At 54.2% G+C, this 23,625-nt stretch overlaps 2 protein-coding genes across 7 annotated transcripts in view; one reads left to right on the forward strand and one right to left on the reverse strand.

The window, feature by feature from the left end:
* PIAS1 (protein inhibitor of activated STAT 1) overlaps positions 1–13,031 on the forward strand; it is a 140,947-nt gene extending 127,916 nt beyond the window's left edge. For 4 of the 5 annotated variants that reach the window (XM_070054406.2, XM_089310618.1, XM_008268843.5 and 1 more), the window contains 4 exons: positions 36–216; positions 3,944–4,086; positions 5,361–5,398; positions 9,195–13,031. In XM_070054406.2, the coding sequence (XP_069910507.1) occupies positions 36–216; positions 3,944–4,086; positions 5,361–5,398; positions 9,195–9,488 (656 nt within the window). In that variant the 3' untranslated portion in view covers positions 9,489–13,031. The remainder of the gene's footprint in view (positions 1–35; positions 217–3,943; positions 4,087–5,360; positions 5,399–9,194) is intronic. The other variant, XR_016218288.1, reaches the window with a different exon arrangement.
* Positions 13,032–15,233: 2,202 nt separating this feature from the next.
* Positions 15,234–23,541, reverse strand: CALML4 (calmodulin like 4). 2 transcript variants are annotated; one of them, XM_089310620.1, is made up of 5 exons: positions 23,414–23,541; positions 23,277–23,307; positions 19,279–19,419; positions 17,787–17,975; positions 15,234–15,491 (listed from the first exon to the last, which is right to left on the reverse strand). In XM_089310620.1, the coding sequence occupies exons 1-5, from the start codon at positions 23,414–23,416 to the stop codon at positions 15,412–15,414; spliced, it is 444 nt and encodes a 147-aa protein (XP_089166746.1). In that variant the 5' UTR covers positions 23,417–23,541; the 3' UTR covers positions 15,234–15,411. The 2 variants fall into 2 exon arrangements, with proteins under 2 accessions (XP_089166746.1, XP_008267062.1); XM_008268840.5 differs by having other exon boundaries at positions 15,234–15,459; positions 23,414–23,540.
* Positions 23,542–23,625: the final 84 nt, after the last annotated feature.

Here is a 23,625-nt window from a genome sequence, read left to right on the forward strand (position 1 = left end):
ATTCTGTGCCTTGTTTTCTAAACATTCCCACACAGGATGCCTGAGCTCCACATTGGAGCATCAGGTGACTTCCCACCACTCGTCCTCAAATAAAAACAAGAAAGTCGAGGTGATTGATCTAACCATTGACAGCTCATCTGACGAGGAGGAGGAAGAGCCATCTGCCAAGAGGACCTGCCCTTCCCTGTCCCCCACGTCGCCACTCAATAATAAAGGGTAAGTACTGAGGTCAGAACTCAGTGTGAAAGGTAACTTAGTAAGTAGTAATTAAAGAGCTGCTGAATTAAATGATTTGTGCTCGGTTGTCAATTTAGCAATCAAAGAATAGGTTGAATTTTCCTTGTGTGTGATATTCTTGAGAGTTCAGATGATGCACTAGAAGGGCGCTTGGATATAGTGTAGTATCAAAAGCAATTCTCAGACTTTAGTGTAGATGAGACTTACCGAGAGCTTATCAAAATACGTGGTTGCTCCCCCGTGCCAGGTGGGGGCTGGGACAGTGTGTATTCCTGCTGTGTTCCCAGGTGACCCTGCTACTGTCCATCGGATCTAGAACACTTGTTCACTGGAGGGTTGACCCGTTGGAAAGCAGAGGAAGCCTAGGTGATGTGGACCTGGGCCTCAGGGTGTTTGTGATCTGGCAGTGAAGGAGGTCAGAGATGACTTCGGCTGCAGGACGCAGACTTGTTTCCCGTATTTCCTCTTAGTCATAGATCAATGATAGTGTACCTTGGCTACTTTGTTTAGCTCAGGAAGCACTGTTAATCTACTTTGTGTAAAACAACCTGTGCTAAACATGCATGGTAGTGTAATGAGTAAATACAGAGCTGAACACTATGGAGATGACAGAAGCAGCAGCAAACTCTACCTGCACTCTGAAGCAGACTGTTTGTCCCGGAAACACATTGGGGATGCTCAGCAGGGAGATTTTGTGTGTAGTGTGGCATAACTGTCGCCTGCTAATGGGAAACCTACAAATAGATGTGCCCCTTTCTGGGTGCATCTCAAGAGAATCACGTAGCCCTTTGAAACTGAATAGGAGCTATTTAAAAAGTCTTCTAACAAACAGTAACCCATTAGGAAGGGATGTGAGGGGGAGAGGGAAGTCCATACATGGCGTTGCTATGGATTTCAAGGTTCAAGGGGGAGCATTGCTACCAGGCCAAGAGTAGACGTTTCTGTGCTTGAAACAAAATCGTTTTCAGGTCTGATAGGCATGATGAGATCAAAAAATATTTAAAGCAAGCGTTACACGGGTTATTGCATTCAGGAGTTGTTTATTTGAGTATGCAGACAGAAATGAAGACATTAAAAAACAGTACCATTATTCTAAACACAGTAAATATTTAAACCAGTTTATGAACAGTTTCTCTGAGGGAATCCCACCTTGACAGCCCTTACGTGGCCAACCTGACCTTGCTGTTGTACTGACCTGAGAAACTGAGGGGGAGCAAAGGTCAGTTTACTTAAAGCCAGCATGGTTAGAATAAATATCTATAGAATGCAAATTCCAAGCTGTTTTATAAGTATCAGACCATAGTCTGACCAAATAGATAGTCAGCCATCCATATCTGATGTTTCTGCATCTCCCGTGGACTGAAAATATCCAGAAAAAAAAAATCACACCAGTACTGAACACCTGTAGACTTAAAAAAAAATTTCCTTGCCATTATTCCCTAAGCAATGCAGTATCACAGCTGGTTACAAAGCATGCACTTCGTGTGAGTATTGTAAGTCATCCAGGGCTGCCTCACAGTACCCAGAAGGACCGTGTGGGTTATGCAAATACTGGGCTATTGTGAACATCTACAGATTTTGATATAGATACTGAGGGACAACTGTGTTGTGAGTTTTTAAGACCATAATTGGCAACATTAAAAGATATTTCTTAAACTTCTAGGTATGTGAATACTTTTGAGTTAATATGCATCATTATGTATGTTGGTTCTTTAGAATAGTGATAACAGTCCTGTGTGTGTGTGTGTGTGTGTGTACATACATATAATACACATAAACTATGCTGTAGTTTTCCCATGTGGCTAGATGTTTTTTTTCCTTCAAGGAAACTTTTTAGATATTTACTTTGCTATGTCTATAAAAATAGCTCTGTGTGTTAATGTTTGAAAAAATTACATTAGATGTATTAACTACTTCCTGAGTTTCCCAGTGACTAATTGAACCCAGATACAGTATTTGCAGATGCCAGTCCTTTTTCTATTTTCAGGTAAAACAAGAAACCTGACAATTTACAAGATCTTTAGAAGGAGAATACACCACAGTAGTAGCCATTTTACAGCATGATTCGCCAGTAGCTAGAGAACTAAGCCCAGCGTGGTGTGTGTGTTAGTTATTGTGCAGAATAAAGGTGGAAAAGCATCTCAAAGCATTATCACAAAATTGCAAGTACAGCAGCCAGCCAGGGGCCAGGAAGAGGCAGATGTCACTAACTGTAAAACCACTTGGCCAGAGTTCCACTGAGTGTCCATTTGTCCAGAAGTGTACTGTACCGTTCAGTGTACTGAGATGTTCCCCGAGATGAGCCTCTCGAATGCTTTCTTCTCTCCTGCAGTCCCCTGGCACTGTCAGAGGACATGGCTAGTGGAACGTGGTAGTTTTTGTAGATGTAAGAGATTTAATTAATTTTCCATTAGATGAGACACTTTCACAAGGAAGACGAGAGTGTGTTGTATATTTCATACCCCATTGATGAAAACGTGGTAGGTAGATGGTCATAACTAGAACTCTGTTCCCAGAAACCCAACCTGGGCATCTTTTGAAATATTCTGTGCCTTTGAAATTGCCTCACCACACCCAAAAAACTTCATATGAAGCATTCAAAACCAAAGATAGCCTCTTTAACCCTTGCTGCTTCTTGGTTTTCTATAATGTAATGCCTGTGAGCTTCTTGTGTGACTGGGATAACCTACAACCCTGTTTCTGCCCAGGATGGTTACATTTCTTTCATTTTCTTCTCCAAATTAGTCACATTCATTCTTTTCCCTTTCCTTGCTTCCTTCCTTCCTTTTTCCCTTTTCCTTATGTTTTGCTAAAGAGAAACAAGATCTGAGTACTCAGCTAATATAGACATTTCACTCTTTTCCTTTTTTTCATGTTCTGATTATGCTCTTGCTCCTTTAAAAACTCTCCACTTGGGGCCGGCGCTGTGGCGCAACGGGTTAAAGCCCTCGCCCGAAGCGCCGGCATCCCATATGGGCACCGATTCTAGTCCCGGCTGCTCCACTTCCAATCCAGCTCTCTGCTATGGTCTGGGAAAGCAGTGGACGATGGCCCAAGTCCTTGGGCCCCTGCACCCGTGTGGGAGACCCGGAGGAAGCTCCTGGCTCCTGGCTTCGGATTGGCACAGCTCCAGCCGTTGTAGCCATCTGGAGAGTGAACCATTGGATGGAAGACCTCTCTCTCTGTAACTCTGTGTTTCAAATAAATAAAATAGATCTTTAAAAAACAAACAAACAAAAACTCTCCACCTTTCCACTGGGAGCACCTCTTGTTTCAGTTCTACAAGGCTTTTATGCCAACAGTGTGCTGACAGAGGTGCTGGGCATCGGGTGTACCGAGACAGATACCAGCCAGTTTTGGTCCTCATGAAACTCACGTAGGTGCTTTTCACATGTATCCTGCTGAAGTGGCTTAGACATGCCTTTCCCTACATTCTCAAAGTGTAGATGATGGTGTCTCAAAGACTGTGTGTAATCTGTGCGTATGGATGCTGGATACCATTGCATGCATCCGTTTCTCTCTGTAGCCTCCACAAAATGCTATATTAATTGTGCAGATTATTTCCTCATCATTGTGGATTGTGTAAATTGTATATCACTTTGCCCGTTTTTTGCTTTGGTATCCAGCACAAAAGCTAGGGCTCGTAGTAAAATGCAACCTGTTTCAACTAACTCATGGAAATTATGCGAACATTTCCTTCTTACAGCATTTTAAGTCTTCCACATCAAGCATCTCCAGTATCTCGCACCCCCAGCCTTCCTGCTGTGGACACAAGCTACATCAACACGTCCCTCATCCAAGACTACAGGCATCCTTTCCACATGACGCCCATGCCTTACGACCTGCAAGGTGAGTCGCCGTGGCTTCCGAGTTGTCACACAGCATCAAGCATTCCTCCGATCCGTGTGGTCCTCTGTGGGTGCGCCTGAGCAAGAACTGGAAGATTGGGAGAGCAGGCCCCAAGGGATTGAGAGAAATAATAGAACATGGTCACGAATCTGTCCCAGTCATTGTGGGTAACTGCTGTATTATCTTTTAGGTAATGCTGAATTGAGAGACTTGCAAGTTTTCTCTTTTGCTCTAGTGAATTAAAAGCAGTGAGAACTGTCACTCATTTGTATAATGTATTTGGAGTTCGTAATAATCATTTGCATTATTGGAAAGTATTGTTAGTTTTCATATCTTTGTGGTTTAGTAATTTGTAAATTAATCAAGTCATGCAGGAATATTTTTCTTTGTTATTACAGAAAGCCCATATTATACCCCATGAATATGTTCAATTTTTATGGATCCGTTTTTAAAAGCTATATATGCTCACTATAGTGAATTCCATACAAAACAGTGAAAATTTTCCTCTACCATTCTCCCAAGTCCACAGTCCAGAAGTTCCATTTGCCCTTAACTGTTGGTTAGATGCCTTTCCGTAGCTTTTGTCTTAATGTTTGAAGCATACTGTCGCTCCTAAGGATCGCGGTGCTAAGTCAGCGCTTGAGCTGTAATGAGGAGCAGGCAGCATGTGGGCCCCGTGGTCTCCATGTGCTGGTGGTACGCTTTGCCCTGGGTTTAGCTGTCCTCCCGAGGCATCTCGGTCGCCTTGTTTACTTTGCTCCTGACCACATCACAGTCGAGAATGGGTGCAGGGAGGCCCACCCCCCACCCCGGGCTCTGGCCGCTGCAGAGATTCCAAGTTACAGTCTGGTACAGATGGTGGCAGTGAGCAACTCTGAGGAAGAAAAGGAAAATTTGGGCTGTGGCTTGCTTATTACTCTTGGAACTTCAAACTTTCTCCTCTGTAAAATGAGGCCAGAAATGATCAGATGCCTCACGAGGTGCCTGTGAGGGGGAATGAGAGGAGTGGAGGAGAGCTGGCCGGTGCGCGGCCGGCAGCCGGTCCCCCAGCTGCTCAGACAGAGGTGCGGGGAGGCGGCGTCTCTGCTTGCGCTGCGCCCTCAGCATCCAGAGGAGGGAGAGGCGCAGGACACTCAGCTTGAAGTCAGATTCCAAAAGGCAGAGGAGTTAGGATTTATGTTTGTTTTCCAAGTACTGGGCATTTGGAAAGGGGTTTTACTATGTTTTTTTGTTCTTGTTTTTTCCAAAACTAAAATAATTTTTCTCTCCCATAGGATTAGATTTCTTCCCTTTCTTATCAGGAGACAATCAGGTATGTTACATGAAAAAAAGTTACCATTATTTTACTTGTACATTCAAAATATTTAAAAGTCTAATATGTTATCCAGGAGGCAGAATACATTTCTCTGGAAAATTCAGAGTGACCCATGCCTGTTATAGTTAGGTCTGGGAGTGTGGATGAGAGCCCTGGCCTCAGTAGAGCCTGCATCCGTCTGTGGGCTCGCGGTACTGTCTGGAAGAGCAGCTGCAGGCAGCTGGATGGAGAGACGGTTCCTGGAGACGCAGTCACACGCCACACGGCGTAGACCATCCCCGTGCTGAGGGCTCACAAGAGGATGACTTGCTGTAGCCCAGTGACATCACAGTTGGGTCACGTCAGCACACTGCCTTCCTGTGCGTGCGTGGGTGTGGGGATAAGCAGACCTAGCGTTGCCAGTCACGGGCGAGCACAGCATGTACAGTTATGCACACTGCATAACGCTTGATTGTAATCAAAAGCATCTCACTGGCTTATGTCTATTATACCACACCACATTGGTAACTTTTGACCGGCTCCTGCCAACCCTACCGATGAACAGGAGAGTTTCAGGAGTGTGCCACGCTTCATTGGCAGCAGCCCTCTCTCTCATGTCTACTGATTGCGCCCTTCTAGAGTGTGCTTGATTTAATCTGATTTCTTTGGTTCGCTGAGGTCCCTAAATGTAGAAAACCCCTCGCTGACACTGCCCAGTAAGAAGCCACACTGATTGACCCAGAAACAAAATATAAGGTGATTAACGAAAGTTGAAAATCAGTGACGGGGGCTGGCTCTGTGGTGTAGCTGGTAAAGCCGCCACATGTGTTACCAGCATCCCATATGAGCATCAGTTCGAGTCCTGGCTGCTCCACTTCCTATCCAGCTCCCTGCTAATGGGCCTGGGAAAGCAGGGGAAGCTGGCCCAAGTGCTTAGGCTCCTGCCACCCACGTGGGAGACCCAGATAAAGCTCCTGGCTCCTGGCTTCTACCTAGCCCAGCCCCAGCTGTTGCGGCCATCTCGGGAAGTGAACCAGAGGCTGGAAGATCTCTTTGTCTCTCCCTCTCGCTCTCTGTGACGCTGCCTTTCAAATAAATTAATCTAAAAAAAAAAAAAGAGAGAGAGAGAAAATGGATGACGGTGTCGCTCAGCAGTCAGGCCTGTCCCATGGCGAGGTAGCTCCTGTCTTGATGGGCAGACGTAGAGGAAAGGAAGCTGTTGGAGGAGCTGCTTTACTGAAGGCAGCAGGACCAGTGAGACGGCCAGAGGGGCCCACACCAAGCGTGGAGAAACTTGTGCTGACCTGGGTTGGTGACAGGCTCATCCCTCTTGGCACCATGGTGATCATAGCCAAAGCTCTGATCAGAACGGAAGTTTGCAAGGTTGAAAGAGGCCAGGCTCAGCTTCGATGTTGAGCTCACTGCCAGCTGTGGGTGATGTGAACACCCGAGAGGCCTCATTCATCACGCATCGTGAAGGTGAGCGGTGGATCCGCACGTGCTGATGCGACGGCAGCCGAAGAAAGAGCTGTTGGGAATGGAATCGGCTGACTGCGGAGGGGCCTTCCTTGCCGGAGCTGATCCTCACTGTGGAGGATGCCTCCTGTCGCTCCCCCTCTTCGCGGAGGAACGACACTGAACCCTGCGCTGTTCTTTCATCTGCTCGGCCCTCCCCGGGTTAGCTGCTGGTTCTTCCCGGGTTGGCTACTGTCCCTTCCACCTCCGTGGAAGGGCGGTTCCCCCTAGCCACTTTCCCCACTTCCGCAGGGGAGCGGCACACCGCCGGCCGGCTCTCTCGGGGGCTGCACAGGTGTTCCCCTTAGATGTTCCCCTTAGATGTTCCCTTTAGATGTTCCTCGTGCATGCCGTCTCTCTCCTCCTTTATAGTCCTCCTCCGCCAATCCCAACTCGGCTGCCCACACGCCGAGTACGCTGCTCTCCTCCAATCAGAAGCAAGTCCTACAGTTTATTGGCTGAACTGGAGGCAGCTGTGTAGAAGCTGTTTTCTTCTCTCCCAGCGCCATATTGTGGGAGAGCAGATGCATAAAATAAGTCTTAATTCCAGTAACTCAGTCCAGTCCGGATTGCTCCCCACACCTCCCTGTCCTGGAAACGGATGCCCGCAAGGACTTCGTCCATGAGGAGGCCAGGCCAGTGCCAGGTTTCGCGGCTAGGGTAACAGTCTGGCTTGCGGGCCGTGAAGCCGAGCGTGATGTGGCACGGTGCGAGTGCCAGGGCTTCGAGCCTGTCAGCAAGCACACACTGCACGCACTGCAGGGGCAGCAGCAAGTCACGGATGGCCCCGCCCCTCCTCCGAGATGCCCTCCTGAATTGCTTTGCCAGAGCACTGGAGAAGTACGGGGTGGAGGGCAACACGCCTTCAGGGTTTTGGTGACTGTTGTAAGGCTCCCAGCGCCTTTTCTGTGGTGCCGTTTGTCCCGGGATGAAAGGACAGTTTCTTCCTCCAGACTCAGATCCAGCCAGTGGGTGAAGATTCATAAGGGAGATCTTTGCCCAGGCTACCACAGCTGCGTAGACATGGGTGCAGCCCTGGAAGGACTCCCCGGACCTTGCGTGGGCCTGCCGTGGCGTCACCCAGGAGTAGTACATGGTTGGCATCTGCGAGAGAGTCATCCGTGACTTCAGAAGATGTGCCAAGGACGCAGAGGTGGCGGCAGCCATCCAGGCTGGGGCTGAGCCGGGCGGGTGAGGACGACCCAACGGGCTGCCGGAGCTGCTTCCTGAGGAGTCCAGGAGGGAGGAGGTGCAGAGGGGCCAGAGGAAAGGGCAGTGCGAGAGGAGAGGGCGCTGCCCAGAGGTCTGCAGTGACGTTGAGCAGAAGGCCTGCACAGCCCGACACGCTCCCTAAGAAGCGTGGAACATGGGCCCCAAGCGGGACATGCTCCACAACTAAACAAGGATCCTCACGGGCGCCGCTGCTTGTGAGCAAGTCTGTGGTGACCGACAGCCCGACAGCAGACCGCCTGGACAGACTCCTGAGAGAGCGGCCCTCGGGCGGGGCTCCATCAGCAGGCCAGACGGCCGATACAGCGGCGCGAGTGTGCTGTGGCCCGCTGGCCTGCCAGCGGGACAGGAGGCAGGGGCGGAAGACAGCGACAGGCGAGATCCTCACCCAGTGTAGCCTGCGCTCATGTGTTTGTCTTCATTTTTAATAAAAATATTTTCTGAAAATTTAGTCCAAAAATGCTTATAGAATAAAGATATGAGGAAAAAACTTTATACAGCTGTATAGTATGTATTTTAAGCTAAGTGTTACTAAATAGTCAAAAAGTTTTAAGACTTAAAGTGTTTATAAAGTAGACAAGTCACAGGAGGAGAAGCCGTGTTAGGGGAGCCACAGGCCATGCTGTGTGGTGCAGGTGGGTGGCAGGTGCGGCCGCCCAGCTCTGGGTGAGCGTGCTGCAGGGTCCGGGTAACGAAGGCATTGCCTGCTGCCGCGGTGCCCGGACGTGGCCCCATCATTGAGTGCCGTGTGACTGGAACTCCTTAGGAGAAAGCGGGTGGACTGTGCTGCTTCTTCTGGCCATATTCTTCTTTGGCAAGTAGAATTTTGAGAATTGCTTGCCTTACAAATTAAAACAAAAAATTACTATTTTCCAGTTCCGGATGGAAAGATGTGTCTCAGAGATAGTTAGTCATTACATAAGGCCATTGGGTTTGCACACGTTTAGGAAACCACCGATCCTCAGGACGCAGTAGCAGTAGGAGTGCACTCTGCAGAAAAGGGGTTGGCTGGTTGTGTCGTTAGCATTAACGTGTCTCGGCCCTTGCCCCCCCCCCCCCCCCCCCCCAGCATTACAACACCTCGCTGCTGGCCGCCGCCGCCGCCGCCGTCTCGGACGATCAGGACCTCCTGCACTCCTCGCGGTTTTTCCCGTATACCTCCTCGCAGATGTTTCTCGATCAGCTGAGTGCAGGAGGCAGCACCTCGTTGCCAACCACCAACGGGAGCAGCAGTGGCAGTAACAGCAGCCTCGTGTCCTCCAACAGCCTGCGGGAGAGCCACAGCCACCCGGTGGCCAGCAGGAGCGGCACGGACACGGCGTCCATCTTCGGCATCATCCCAGACATAATCTCCTTGGACTGAGCCCCCGGCCCAGAGTCAATGAACTCGGCAGAAAGAAGAGAACTTTGTGCTGTTTTACCTTATTCTGTTTAGAAAAGTACACAAGCGTGTTTTTTTCCTTTTTTTAGGGAAAAAATTAAAAGAAATGTACAGAGAACAAAACTATATTTTCAGTTTTACTTTTGTATATAAATCTAAGACTGCCTGTCTGATAAAACACTTATAAAAAAAAGAGAAAAGAAAAAAGAAAAATCAAGCACCCACAAACCACCTTCAGTTCATTTTTTCCTGGATTCTGAAGATTTTTCATCAGTTGTCCTCTGGTTTTGGTTTTATTTTACTTCAATGGCATTATTTTATTTGCAATAACAGAAAAGGAATTGCATGTATGAAGTTTTAAATTGTGGGCTTTGTTGTGGGGAGGGGTTGGGGGGATGGTTTGATTTCCATTTTCTAAATACGACAGACTTGGATTCTGTCTGCGTGTGTGTGTGTGCATATTTTATCCAGCCTTAAGTTATAAGTTTCATCTGTCCCACTGCATTCCTGTATTTCCAGGACATGGCTCGTGCGTGCGTGTGTCTGTGTGGATATTTTTCTGTCGTTGCTGTTCCCTCTCCTCCCGAGTTTGCGTTCAGTTCACACATCCGTTGCCTGCTTCTTTCAAACTGCTTTGAGGGTCTTGAACTCACGCGGGAGCCCTTTTCTCAACCAGCCCAGTTGCGCGTTCTCTCCGCCAGGTGTTCTCCCCTGAGGATTTGCCTTAGGCTAATGGAGGAGAGCCCCCCCCCCCCCCCCCGGGTGGGGAGTGGGCTTGGCAGACCTGGGGTAATGCGCATCCGTCTAGTTCTAGATTCTCAGCCCGGATTGCCAGCATTGTGTGTCTATACCCAGCCTGTGACTACCTGCGTGTTTGGCCACAGGGTAGCAAGTTTTCATGGAAGATCACTCATGCCAAAGGACGATGGAAAATTGCTTAGGAAGCCCTGCTGAGTGTCCTGTGCAGCCGACGGAGGTAAGGTGACGCCACCTCAGGAGGAGAGACAAGTCCGTTATCCCAAAGGGGCGTTCTCTCTGGAAAACGCAGTGCTGCACGTCCGTCTGTAGGAATGTGAGCAGTTGATGAGCAGTTGAAATTCCACGTGGACTTGATCCACTTCTTTTCCACTCTGGCTCTGAGTGTTCTTATTCCCTTAGCCTGTCTGCCGTGGTCGTTTTCTTCACCTTCTCATGACAACCATGACACGGGAAAGTCACTTTTTAAAACCGCGTGGGTCAGTCTGATCTGCTCTTGCTCATCGGATGTGTAATGTTGACAACTGCTGCTCAGGGTGGGGAGGGAGGAGAGGCGGCTTCACCTGCGCTCCAGAAGCCGCGTCAGAGAAAGCGTTCGGTCTCAGGTGTGGACACTGCCTTTGAGCTGATGGACAGTGCAGGGATAGGTAACGGAAAAAAGTCACAGGAGGGGTGTGGTGATGCCAGTCCCAACTGGTAGCGTTCTCAGAGCTGATGAAGGACCACCTTTGCGTGTCCACTGGTCCTGTGGGATCTTGCATTGGTGACAAAGTGACATGCTTTAACCCAGGCGGAGTTCATGCTGGCTGTATCTTCAGTTGTGTGACAGAAGTAATGGTTCTCATGACTGTGTGGCGTCTAAAAAGAACATGTTTCTACAGCATCTCTGCTACTAAATTGTTGACTTGAATTTTGAAAAAAAAAAAAAACAGTTGGTGTTGCTATGTATATGTGTGTGTGTATATATGTATTTATAAACAGGTGTGTGTGAGTAACAAGTGAGTTACATAGTCTTCCCCTGGGCGTGTGGACTCCACACAGAAGTGGCTGGCTGTAGTCAGGAAACAACTTGTAACTTTGGAAAAGCAGATTGGTTGTCAGTTCACACAGGAGATAGTTTTTAAATGAATCTGGTGTTACAGTGAGTCCACACTAAACTCTCATTACCATATTAATCAAAGCTAATTCCTAATATTACATTTTTGTGTCTGAATTTGTATTTGGGTTTCAGTTTCTGATTTTATATTGCAATAGGAGACAGACTTCTGTTAATTCAGCTCCTTCAGGTAAAATCCTGAATAGTTTTCTTTACTCATTTTTTTTCCTCAGTCGTTCGTGGTCTCAGAATTCTGATCAGTAACTTCGTATATGATGCTGAATTAGGAGCTCTTTGAATGATTCAGTTGGAAACCCACCCTCTGCTTTCTTCAGCCCGGTGGTGTTTGTTGTGGAAGACGGAGGGCAGCTGTCCCTCAGTGGCCTGCATTGCGCCGCCCTTAGGGAAGACGGGTGACAGGGAGAAGTCGGTGTCCAATGGCGTTCGTCCTGATCTCGTTCCGTGTCTGACTTTTTAGTTCATTCCACTCTGTGAGGAGTTTGTTTCCTTCTGTTGGTAACGTTCCACAGTGTTGTGCTGGGTCGTGGCGGTCGCTCGCTCCCTAGCGTCCTGCTCCCCGGAAGTCGGCCCTGGCCTGGGCTGTCACCAGCAGCACCCAGTCCAGCCTGCTTCTCCGTCTCCGCGTCTTCAGTGAGAGTCCCTCGCCCCTTCCTCTTCCTTGCTCGGCTCTCCCTTGCTCCCCAGCCCGCCCCGATGGTGACAGTGAGTGCCAGAAGAGTGGGGGCACCTGTGCCACCCCCCTCACTCTGGCTGCTCGCGAGGGGTGTGCACATGTCTGTGTCTCCGTACAGTGCTGTCTGTCCGCACATGTGTGTATCGGACGCTGTCTGCACACGTCTTTGATGAGACCGCTGTTGGGCTAGCAGCGTTGAAGTGGCTTTTCTTTACTTTGTGGGCATTATTGGACACATCTATTAAAAACAAAAACAGTCTGAACCGAAACCACGCCACGTGTGGTGACTGAGTATTTTGAGCATGGAATTTTTTTCCTGTCAGTTTAGACATTAGCACAACTCTGCATCATTACTGACTTAAGATTCACTTAAGCTTCAGAAAAATGTGATTTCCTGGCATTTTTTTCCTTTGAGCCAAGTGTCTGAAATCTGAATGAGAAAATGGATCCCAGCTGTGTACATTTTAAAATGCGGAAAGAACATTGCTTTTAGGACAATTTGAATTTTAAATACATAAAACTCTCAAAGATCTTCAGGACTCTTTAAAGCACATTTGAAATTATTTTAGTAAGAATGTTTGTTTTATTAATACATGTTGGATTCTGTTTTTTAGTTGAACACAAAGCTTAGGTTTCAGAGAGCAGGAGGGAGACTAGCTGGTGGCCCCAGAGAGTGCTGCTGATAATTGTTTAATTAACAAGGGGAAAATGTATATAAACAGATATAAAAGCTACCATAAATTCCATGAACTTCAATCTGTGATTCATTGCCTTAAACTTTCTCTCTTAGAATTTCCATACCGCATGCCAAACCAGTAAAACGGCTTTTAAAACATGTATAGTAGACCAATGTCAGTTTGTATAAAAGTACCAAGTGAAAATATTTATTACATGCATTGGAAAGAAATTGTTTACCTATTGAATGTTACCTGTTTATGTAGAGCTCTTTAGATGTAATAAAAGAAAAGCCTTCAGTTAATTTGTCTTCTGTAAGAGTAACACACTGGATAGATGAGGGGCCGGGCCCCTGCAAGAGAGGTGCCAGTGCCATGGAACCCACAACGCGCTCCCGGCAGGATTGCGGAGCGTGGCCGGGCTGGCTCTCGCGGCATGGGCAGGGGAGTTGTTCACGCACAGCCCTCGCCCCCTCTTCTCAGAATCGGGCCGCCTGGTGGACCACAGCATCTGGGCAGCTTTACATCTGTTCAGTGGCTGCAGTTCGAGGGCTCTTGTTGCAAATGACACCAGGTGCCCGGTGAACCCCTGGACATTGCACTGGAGAGAGCACGAGACCTGGACAACGGCAGCGGAAGGGCCCCAAATCCAAACCCTTGCGGGCTCCTACCTCCCAGGCACCGGGCGCGCAGCAGGAGGGCCGAGCGGTTGCAGCGGCGTGTTTGTGGTGTGCTGCGGTTCGGGCTCTTGTTAGGCACGTGGGGTTCGTGAAGCTTGCGTGCAAGCCTCGCTGGGACCAGTCAGTGGTAAATGTAGACAAAAAAGCTCCCAGGGAAAGGGCTGTGGTTTATTCATAGAGCCCAGAGCTTCCGTTTCCTGTCCCATCGGTGTCTGGCTCCTGTCTGCTCCCTGGTATTGCAGATGGGCTGCGCGGGATTTGCCTCCTGGTGTTGAAACAGAGGGTCTCCGACCCTTGAGCTTCATCTGAAAGCACAACCTGGAAGGCCTCGGTCTCTACCCAGCAGCAGGTGCACTGCCCGTGTAAGCACCAGGGCTCCTCAGCTTGCTCTGGCCTCCTGCAGGGTCATGGGAACAGCCGCAGACATTCTGTTTCTGTTTTTGTAATTTTTTTTTAATATTTGTTTGAAAGGCAGAGTTACCCAAAGAGGCGGAGCACATAAGCACTTCCAGCTGCTGGTTCACTCCCCAGATAGCTGCAACAGCCAGGGCCGGGCCAGGTTGAAGCCAGGAGCCTGGCACTGCGTCCTGGCCTCCCGGGTGGGTGGCAGTGCCCCAGGCACGTTCATTGGGTTGGAGATGGGACAGCCGCAGCTCAGACCACCATACAGAATAGAATGCTCATGTCCTAGGTGGCAGCCTCACCCCCCACACCACAGTGCGGGCTCCTGTGTTTGTATTTCTTAAAGAAGCCTACCAAATCACGTAGGGCTCAACGCCCCGCAAAACCTGGATCTGCCCCGGCACCGCAGGACCCAAGCTCCCAATCACTTGTCGCAACCTCACGTCACGGCATTTGCTGCCTGCCGCTCACCGCCACCCCCAGGAACCCTTCCTGCAGCTCCTGGGAGCTCTTGCGGCCATTGGCAAGCACACTGTTGGGAAAACCGCCGGCTCCTTTGTCAGGGCTGCAGGTCCCCGCAGGGCTAAGCCCTCGGTGAGGCACTTGGGGCTTGTGTACCCTCCCGCTGGACGCGACGGCCCCTCCGGGTGTTTTTCTTCTGCCACAACCCAGAGCCCAGTGTCCACGCGAGGATGAGGATCTACCTGGAGCTCTGCACCCCCCGTGTGTCCCTCCGGCAAGGCGGGGGCGCCTCAGTGTTGAGCAGCACCTCCTAAGTGACCCAAAGGCGCTTGAGCTGGAGGGCCGCCGCCCTCTGACTCCCAGTAGTGCTGGGGCAGTGGCTTAAGGCCATGGTCAGGCCCAGCGCACAGGAGAAAAGGGTCCAGGAAGGCCTTCTGTGCAGGTGCTCAGAGTGCGAGCCCCCGGCTGCTGGCTGCCGTGGGTGTGGTTAGGGTGAGGTTAGGAGGTTCTGCCCACCGCGTGCAGGTGCCACAGCCTCCACCCTGCGGCTGCCGGGATGGGAGTGGGAGTTTAAGTTGCCCTTGGTGCTAGACGTGTGGCCCTAAGCGGTGTGTGTGTCCACCCTTGGCTCGGTGCCGCTTCGCAGCCAGCACTAGCTTGGTCTTGAAAACGTGGAAGGTGATGCCAGCGCCCACACGCAGACCAGGGCTTGGGGTAGAGTGCCCGTCTCAGGAAAACGCCCTCACGCTAACCGGGGGTCCCGCTGTGCCCTGCAGCCTCATCTCAATACACCCCAGGAGCTGAGTCGGGATCCAGCTCTTGGGGGCATCCCGAGGCACAGAGGTGAAGAGCTTTGTCCCGAGTCACACAGCTGGGCCTGGGGCCCAGGCTCCTCTCCAAACCACAGGCTGTTTGCACAGCCGAGGCTGGACCTAGGGTGTTACCAAACACATTCGCAATCGGTCCTGAGGCTGAAGTCCTTTATTAGGGTCGCCGGCCGCCCCCTGGCACACTTGGGCACCGCCCTGCCCGGCTGCGCTGGCCGCCTCCGCTGGGGTCTGCGGGCCCCTGCGCTCCCCGCGGCCCCGCGCTCAGTAGTCCTGCATCGGAAGGGTGATCTTGCGGATGAACTCATCGTACTTCACCTGGCCGTTGGGTTCGATATCCGCTTCCTTGAAGAGCTCGTCCACTGCAACGAACCCCGGGGGTGGCTCAGGGGCGCTGCGGGGCACAAGGTCGTCGGCAGCTCGCGCTTGGCGGCTGCGGGCTCCCGGGAGGGCTGCCCGTGGGTGGCCGACCGCCTGCTTCCGTGGACAGGAAGTAAGCCAGTGGACCAGAAGGGAGCCCCCACCTCCGGGGGTGAGCACTGATTGCATTTTGAGCCAGCTGGGCTTTCCACGGTGGGGGGGGGGGGGGGTCAGACCCTGAGGCCATCCTGTGCTTCCTTGTAAACATCTGACCCCTTTGCCTGTGTCTCTAAAAACTATAAAAATGTATTTCTTTGAAAGGCACACCGAGAGAGGCCAAAACAAAATCTCCCATCTGCTGGTCCCTCCCCCTCCCCAAATGCCTGAAATAGCTGGGCCAGACCCCAGCCTGGAGCCTGGAACTCAATCCAGGTCTCTCCCACGTGGATGGCCAGGACCCAAGTCCCTGGGGGAAGGGAGCCGCGAGTCAGCAGGGACCTGGAATCAGGAGCAGCGTGGGAGCTGGAACCCCGCAGGTGCCCCAGGCAGGCCTCACTGCTGTGCCAGATACACACCTGGATGTGCCCCAGCCCCTCACCTGCCCTCCTTCCTCAGCTCTTTCCTATCAGCCTTGGCTGCCTCTCCCCCGCCAAGAGAGAGCTTGGTGACACAGGGCCCCTGCTATTCACCTCTTTAAAAAAGTGTTTTGGACGTGAGAATTTTATGAGAGAAAAAAAAAAAATCCAACTCTGTCTAAAGCTTTGCCTGTTTCCTCTGGTTCTGGGTTCCTGGAACAAGATGCCCGCTTGTCCCTGGCGTTGGCGACAAGAGCCGGCTCAGCTCCTCGCCCGCCTGCACAAAGCGACGCCACCACCCTGGGTCGGCCCCGGCCCCGGCCCAGGCGCCCTGCCCGCAGCCCTGAGCCCCGCGGAGCGCATCGCCTGGACAACCTGAGCGCCCCAAGCCGCCTGCCAGCTGCCTGAGCGCGCGGTGTTTTTAGAAACTGAGCCTGGACTTCTCTGCCTTCACGGGGAAGCGGCTACCCGTCCCCAGCTGGCTGCAGCCGTCCCAGGGGACAGGGCCCAGGCTCGGCCTCCGCGGAGCAGGGACAGCGCTGCGTGGCCGCGGCTGGACCTGATGGTGCCTCCTGGGTACGGTGGCCTTCCCCTTGTCCCCCCCGGGGTGCGGAAGCCTGCCTGCCCCGGCCACCTCCAGCCGCTCCAGCCACCTTCCTTCCCGGCTCCCTGCTTTCCTGGAACGCGCCCCCTGCCCCCGCCCCCTACCCCCCCACCCCCATTTCTGTGAATCTTCCTCCACTGCTTCAACAGACGGAAGGTTTGGAGAGGTTCCCACAGAGGGCATTCAGCCACCCCCCACCTGCTGCCCGAAGGGTCTGGTTCCCACCCCCACCCCCAGGGAAAGGGCTGATGGTGATGGCTGCCCGCCCCAGCAGGCCGCTGCCACTGCCCGCTCCTGCGCTGTTTGCAAACGCGGCGCCAGAGGTGAGCGCGTGCAAGGTGCTCGCTCCCAGGGAGGAAACGCGTGCCCCAGGTGCCCCGGAAAGAGGGCCAGCCAGGATTCAGCCCCGATGCAAACCACAGCCCCAAACCCTGCTTGCTGGTGACTCAGCCCAAAGCAAAAGGGCGCTTGTGACCGAAGCCGCTTTCCTGCGCCCCCTTGTGGCCACAGAGGCGAGCGCGGCAGCCCACCTAGAAACCCGGCCCCTGGGAGTTGATGGACGTCCACAGTGCCCGGCAGGCTGGTGGCCCGGCAGAGTGCACAGGCCTTTTCCGAGAGGCCCAGGGTTTGGAGACAGGAAGAGAGCTGGGCCGCTGGCGGGTGCCAGGCCCAGGTCCCTGGGGGCTCCCCCCACCCCGTTGTCCCTGCAGAGCCCCTGTGGCTCCTGGCCTGCAGGGGAGCCAAGTAGGGACGCCTCTGGGGGAGAGGCCAGCCCCTGAGCTGAGTCCCCCTCCAGCCCTGTGAGAGCCACTCCCTCCCTCTGTTTCTTCAGCACTGGAAAGGGACACTTGTGCTCCCAGGATGTCCCCTGTCCTAATTGAAGACGCATGGTGACAGCTTAGACTGAGGCAGAGGCCAAAACAATGCTGCAGCCACTCTACTGCCTGTGGGTCCCAGAGTGGCCTTCTCCGGACAGTCCCGTCACCCAGGCGACCCTGCTGGGGCTCTGTCCCTCTCCAAGGGTGCACCTGGACTGCCACCTGCCACCTACCTGCCACCTGCTGCTACCTGCACTGGGCTACGCAGGCCTCAGCCCCCCACCCCTAACACCCTGACCCTGTGCCAGGAGCCAGGCGTCCTGGGCTCTCACCTTCCCTGTGCGTGAGCTTCTCCCCCAGTGTTGTGAGCTTCGACCGCAGCTCGGACGCCATGATGTAACCTTTCTTCTCCTTGTCGGCCATCAGCAAGGCCAGGAGGATCTCCTTCTTGGGGTCCTCCTGTTTGATTTGCGTGTGCATCATGGTGAGGAAGGTGGAGAACTCCAGCTCGCCATCTCTGCCTGTGGGACCCCAGACCCAGCCGGTGGGCAGGGGGGAAAGGGGCGCCCGTTGGAGGAGCAGCTGGTCCAGGCCAGCTGTTTAAGAAGCACCAAGAGTTCCCAGGGAGGCCGCTCATAGACTGCTTTTCTGTGTTTTGCCCGCTGCTCCCCGCACCCCCCCCCCAGCAGTCCACCGTGACCCTGGTTACCGTCACCCTGTTTTCTTACTAAGGAGACAGCAGCCAGGAGCTCTAGCCCAGGACACCTCCCAGCCACGAGCTGGAGGAAGGCAGTTCCACCCCTCCTGAGCACATCTCCCAGGATGCAACAGGGGACCCCACGAGGCTAGCACCTCAGGCCCCACCTGGGCACCTGCCCTTCCCCCTCCCTACCGCCTGCATCCCAGCCTCCACCCTGGCTCCTCCTCTGGGCTCACCAGGGCCTGGCCCAGCCAGGGCCATGACAGCACGCATGGGATCTTGGCCAGCACAGCTCCCTGCTCACAGGGGCACCTGCCAGGAAGCCACCGCTGCCCCCCCCACCAGAGTTGCCAGTGGGCGCCATCAGGAATCAGCCCACCGAGCGCCCCCTCGTGGGGCTCCCAGCACTGTGGCAGGTGGCGGGAACCCACGATGAGAGACCCGGCTTCTGCACCCTGGGCCACTCCTCCTGCCTGAGGGTCCCTCGGCCAGCACCGCTCCACTTTTCTTGGAAAAGAAAAAAGGACCCAACGTGTTTGTTTCTGATCATAGAAGTCTTACAGGGCGGCTTTTCAAAATGTTAATGGAAAATGCAGGTGATGCATGGATTTCAACCTCGTTGGCACCAGAATAAGCCTCCTTGAATCCCATTTCCATGAACTTTCTGAAGTCTCCCCCTCCCCCCCCCCCCCCCCGCCGCTGCCCCATGGTTGAAAACACAGGAAACAACAATAAAAAGGAGGACCCACGCCGCCCTCCCCCATCCCGAGAGCCCCGCGGGGCCCTGTTCCAGGTGGCTTTGCTCCCGGCCTGTTTTCTGGCCGTTTTACAGCGTTTTTAGGTCAGTCTTTGAAATCAGAAGAACTGCGTTCCAATCCTGATCCCACTATTGGCCCAAGAACACGGGCAGGCTCCTCCCTGGCTCGGAACCGTTGACGCTTGCCAGGGACAAGGCTCAGCCTTGTGTGGACTGCGGGGCTGTTCCGGCTCAGCCCACGGCAGTGGTCCTCGCCGAGGGACTTTGTCCCACACCAGCAGCGTAGGGACCCTGCCCAGTGCCCCCTCCCCGCCCGCCTCGCCACTGTCTGCACCCACCTGCCGGCCCGGGCCGCTCGCTCACTCACCTATCCCGTGCGTCTGCAGGTGCCGCTGCGCCTCCCCGGGCGTTGGGCTGGCCCCCAGGCACCTCATGGCCACCAGCAGGTCAGCGGCTTTCATCTTGCCCCGCTGCTGCTTGTCATACAGCGAGAAGCACTCCTTGTACTCTGCACACAGCCGGGGGGAGAGTCGGTTGCAGCCGCTCCGCGCCCACCCTGCTGCCCCCTCCATCTTGCACCCCGACAGCCCCCTGCCCAGCCCTTGTCTGTCTCTTTCTCTCCTCTTTTTCCCCTTCCTTCTGCCCATTCCCCAGATGCAGCAAATGAAAACACAGAACGGCCAAGTCAAATTGAATTCTGAGAAGCAATGACTACGTCGTTAGTGTGCGTATGTGCCACACTTGGGATGTGCTGATCCTAAAATAGCAAGTGTGTTGGGGTGAACATTTAGCCTACTAGTCAAGACACCTGCGTGCCCTAGCAGAGGGCCTGGGCTCAATGCCCAGCTCCATCCCGACCCCAGCTTCCTGCTGACGCAGACCCGGGGAGGCAGCGGGCAGCTCAAGTAGTCGGGCTCCTGCCACCATCCATGTGGGAGATCCAGACTGAGTTAGGGGCCATTGCGAGCATTTAGGGGGTGAACCAGAGGATGGGAGAGCTCGCCCTTTCTCCCTCTCTCAAATACACACATACATAAAAAGCTTTGCGAGTGTTTTTTGTCTGACGTTGAAATGCAACTGGGTGTCTGTTTTATCCCCGCTGCTCCTTCTTCTTTGCCCCTCACACCCACAAAGGAAATAAAACGCCAGCCTTGGGAGGCCAGGAGCCAGCTCCGTTCCCAGGAGGGCTCTGGATGACTGTGAGGGCCAGAAGTCCCCCCGACCAGGCCGGGCAGAGCGAGGCTCCCATAGGTGGTGACGGTTGCCACCGCCACCGCCATCATCACCATCGTCACAACTAGGGGCTCTTCTGAGTGCCCGGCCCTGCCCAGGCCCCCAGGCTGCTGACCTCCAGTGGTCCCCTGGTACAGGGCCTGGGCCTGGTCTCTGACTCCCGGACCTGCTGCTGTCCCCAGAGCCCTAGCTGCCCGGTCCTCCGTGTGGAAGAAGCGGCTGCCGGAGGAGGGAAGGCTCCTCTGCACCTGCCGTCCCCAGCCCGGCAGCGCCGCCTGACACAGAACAGCCCGCTGAGAACTGGGAGCATCCCTGGAGCACCCCAACGCAGGTGCTGATCCGGGGGCTGACAGCAGGAGCAAACGAGTCAGCTCCAATCCCTTGTGGCTCCCCAAGGACGCAGCTGGGCCTGCGGGTGGAACCACTGGCTTGAGCCCCACAGCAGTGAACCAGCCCCAGCCCAGAGCCGGCTCTGCCCTCTGCCCTCTCTCGCTCCCACGCCAGCCAGGGGCATCCTCAGAGGCCCGAGTGCCTCACCCCCAGGCCGTCCCTCGCGTGATCTTCATAACCCTGAGGGCCGACATCACCATGGCCAGGGGTCAAGTGGAGGCCCGGCCCACCTCCCAACAGACCGGCCCATCAGATACCTTCTGTCTTCCTACCCTGACAGCTGGGCCTTTTATTGTTTAATGGAGTTATTTATTTATTTGAAGGAGAGAGTGAGCTTCCATCTGCTAGTTTACTCCCCAAATACTGGGGCTGGGCCAGACCCAAGCCAGGAGGCCAGAACTCAACCCAGGTCATGAGTGTGGTTGACAGGGACCCAAATACTTGAACCATCACCTGCTGCCTCCCAGGCGCATTAGAAGGGCTCTAGATCGAAAGCGGAGCCAAAACTGAACCCCAAACACTCTGATATGGGATGTGGGCATCCTAAGGAGTATTTTTTTTTTTTGACAGGCAGAGTGGACAGTGAGAGAGAGAGACAGAGAGAAAGGTCTTCCTTTGCCGTTGGTTCACCCTCCAATGGCCGCCACGGCCGGCACGCTGCGGCCGGCGCACCGCGCTGATCCAATGGCAGGAGCCAGGTACTTATCCTGGTCTCCCATGGGGTGCAGGGCCCAAGCACTTGGGCCATCCTCCACTGCACTCCCTGGCCACAGCAGAGAGCTGGCCTGGAAGAGGGGCACCGGGACAGAATCCGGCGCCCCGACCGGGACTAGAACCCGGTGTGCCGGCGCCACAAGGCGGAGGATTAGCCTAGTGAGCCACGGCGCCTGCCTATTTTTTTTTTTTTTAAGATTTATTTATTTGAAAGAGTTACAGAGAGAGAGGGAGAGACACAGAGATTTTCTGCTGGTTCACTCCCAGGATGGCCCACAGCTGCGAGGGCCCAAGCAGAAAGCCAGGAGCCAGGAGCTTCTTCCGGGTCTCCCACGTGGGTGCAGGGGCCCAAGCACTTGGGCCATCTTCTGCTGCTTTCCCAGGCGCATTGGCAGGGAAGCTTAGGGCCATGCTGTGGCATAGTAGGTGAAGCCTCTGCCTGCGGCGCCAGCATCCCATTTGAGTGCAGGTTCGAGTCCCGGCTGCTCTTCTTCCCATCCAGCTCTCTGCTGTGACCTGGGAAAGCAGTAGAAGATGGCCCAGTCCTTGGGCCCCTGCACCCGCGTGGGAGACCTGGAAGAAGCTCCTGGCTCCTGATTGGTCCAGCTCCGACCATTGGAGCCATTTGGGGAATGAACCAGCAGATGGAAGACCTCTCTCTCTCTCTCTCTCTCTAACTCTGCCTTCCAAATAAACAAGTAAATCTTTGTTTAAAAAAAAAAAACAAACGCTCAGCTTTAACAACCATCTTGCAAAATATCCTCAAAATGTGGCTCTCCCCAGCTGGTGCCTCCCACTGCCCGGCTGTGCCTGGCCCAGTGTCAGGCGCGAAACTGGCATCATCTCCATCTGGCAGCAGCCTGGTGAGGCGGCATTGCCAGCCTTGCGCCACAGATGAAGAACCGGAGGCGATTGCCCACCCCCCGCCCGGTGTGATGTCTCCAGGGCTCCTGTGGGGCCCACCCCGGCAAGCTAGCCCTGTGTAGTGCTGCGTGCATGTGTCACACACTGGGGTGCAAAGAGAAATTACCACTTCCCTTTGGGGAGGTCCCGATGCGCGTGAGCCTCAGACCCAGCGTGGGTGGGGGACGCTGAGGCTGAGAGCTGACCCCGGCCCCCAGTCTACCAGCAGGTGTCACCTTCAGTGCTGGGCCAGAGGGGGCCTCTGCTCTGGGTCCTGGGCTTTCACAGGCCCGGCTCTTGGGGTACAGAGTCCAGGCCTCCATGGGAGGTACTCCCCTCTCCTTCTCCCTTCTAGACCAAGGTCTAGGTAGGTACCCAGAATTCTGGAACCCCAGCCTATGTAACCGGAAGCCACTTCCAGGGCCTGCAGCACCCCACCCTGGCTCCGGGGAGACAGCATCTTAGCAGAGATGCAGTGAGAGTGGGGGGTGTCCGGGGCGCACTCACGGGCCCACCGCTGGCCACTGTGCAGGAGGAGCAGAGGTGTGCAGCTCCCCTGTGTGACTCTGGCCTCCCTGCCAGGTGCTCAGAGACCTGGCCTGGGCCCCCTAGTTCTTTGTAACCCGACTCTTTGCTCTCAGCCTTGTGGAAACAGAGCTGTGCCCTCCTGCAGGGAATGGAAGCCCAGAGGGAGACAGGGACAAGGGGGCTCAGACCCCAGCTGGGCTTGGTTACAGGGCACAGACTGGGAGATCCAGTCCCAGAGCGGAGGTAGGCCGGGCGCTTTCCCCATCTCAGCCAGTTTCAAAGCCCGTCCTCCCTTTTCCTCCGCGATCAGCCGCAAGGTGAAGGGTCTCCCCTCCACCGCAACCCCTTCCTCCCCCAAATCCACCCACCAGCTTCCGGGTGGGGGAACCCAGCCAGCTCTGCCCTCTGACCCGGGCTTGTATTGCATTCCCGGCTCTGAAGCTGCCCCCACCCCCTCCTCAGCACGGCTGTGCCCCTTATCCATGGGTGGGCCCAGACCCCCACAGACACATGCTTGCCTTCCCACCACCAAAAGGGAGCGGAGCAAACCGCCTAGGGAGACCCATATTCTGCTAATTAAAGAACAAACCCGCATACCATTAATTTGGTCCTGGGAAAGAAACTTGGCCTGTAGCGGAGAGAAGACAGCGGTCAGGGCCGACTCCGCTCGCCCCCGCCCCGCGCCCCCCCCCCCCAGCCCTGGCCCTCCCCTCCACCCGCTGCCCCCCATTTACCATCGCGGGGCCCCGGCTGCTTCCTGCCTATGATCTCGGTTCCCTTTCTTCCGGCTTCAGGTCTAAAGTCCCAGCCGCCAGCCGGGTGGAGGCCTCCGTAATAAATTCCCGGCTGCCATGGAGACCGGGACCCACGCCACTGGGCTCAGATTCCAGTTCCTGTGCTTGGCGGCGGCAGTGGCGAAGGCTCTGCGGGGCAGGCCCGGGTGACG

The sequence above is a fragment of the Oryctolagus cuniculus genome, chromosome 12 (assembly GCF_051225735.1).
Source record: "Oryctolagus cuniculus isolate XC-2025 breed Fujian yellow rabbit chromosome 12, ASM5122573v1, whole genome shotgun sequence".
NCBI lineage: Eukaryota > Metazoa > Chordata > Mammalia > Lagomorpha > Leporidae > Oryctolagus > Oryctolagus cuniculus.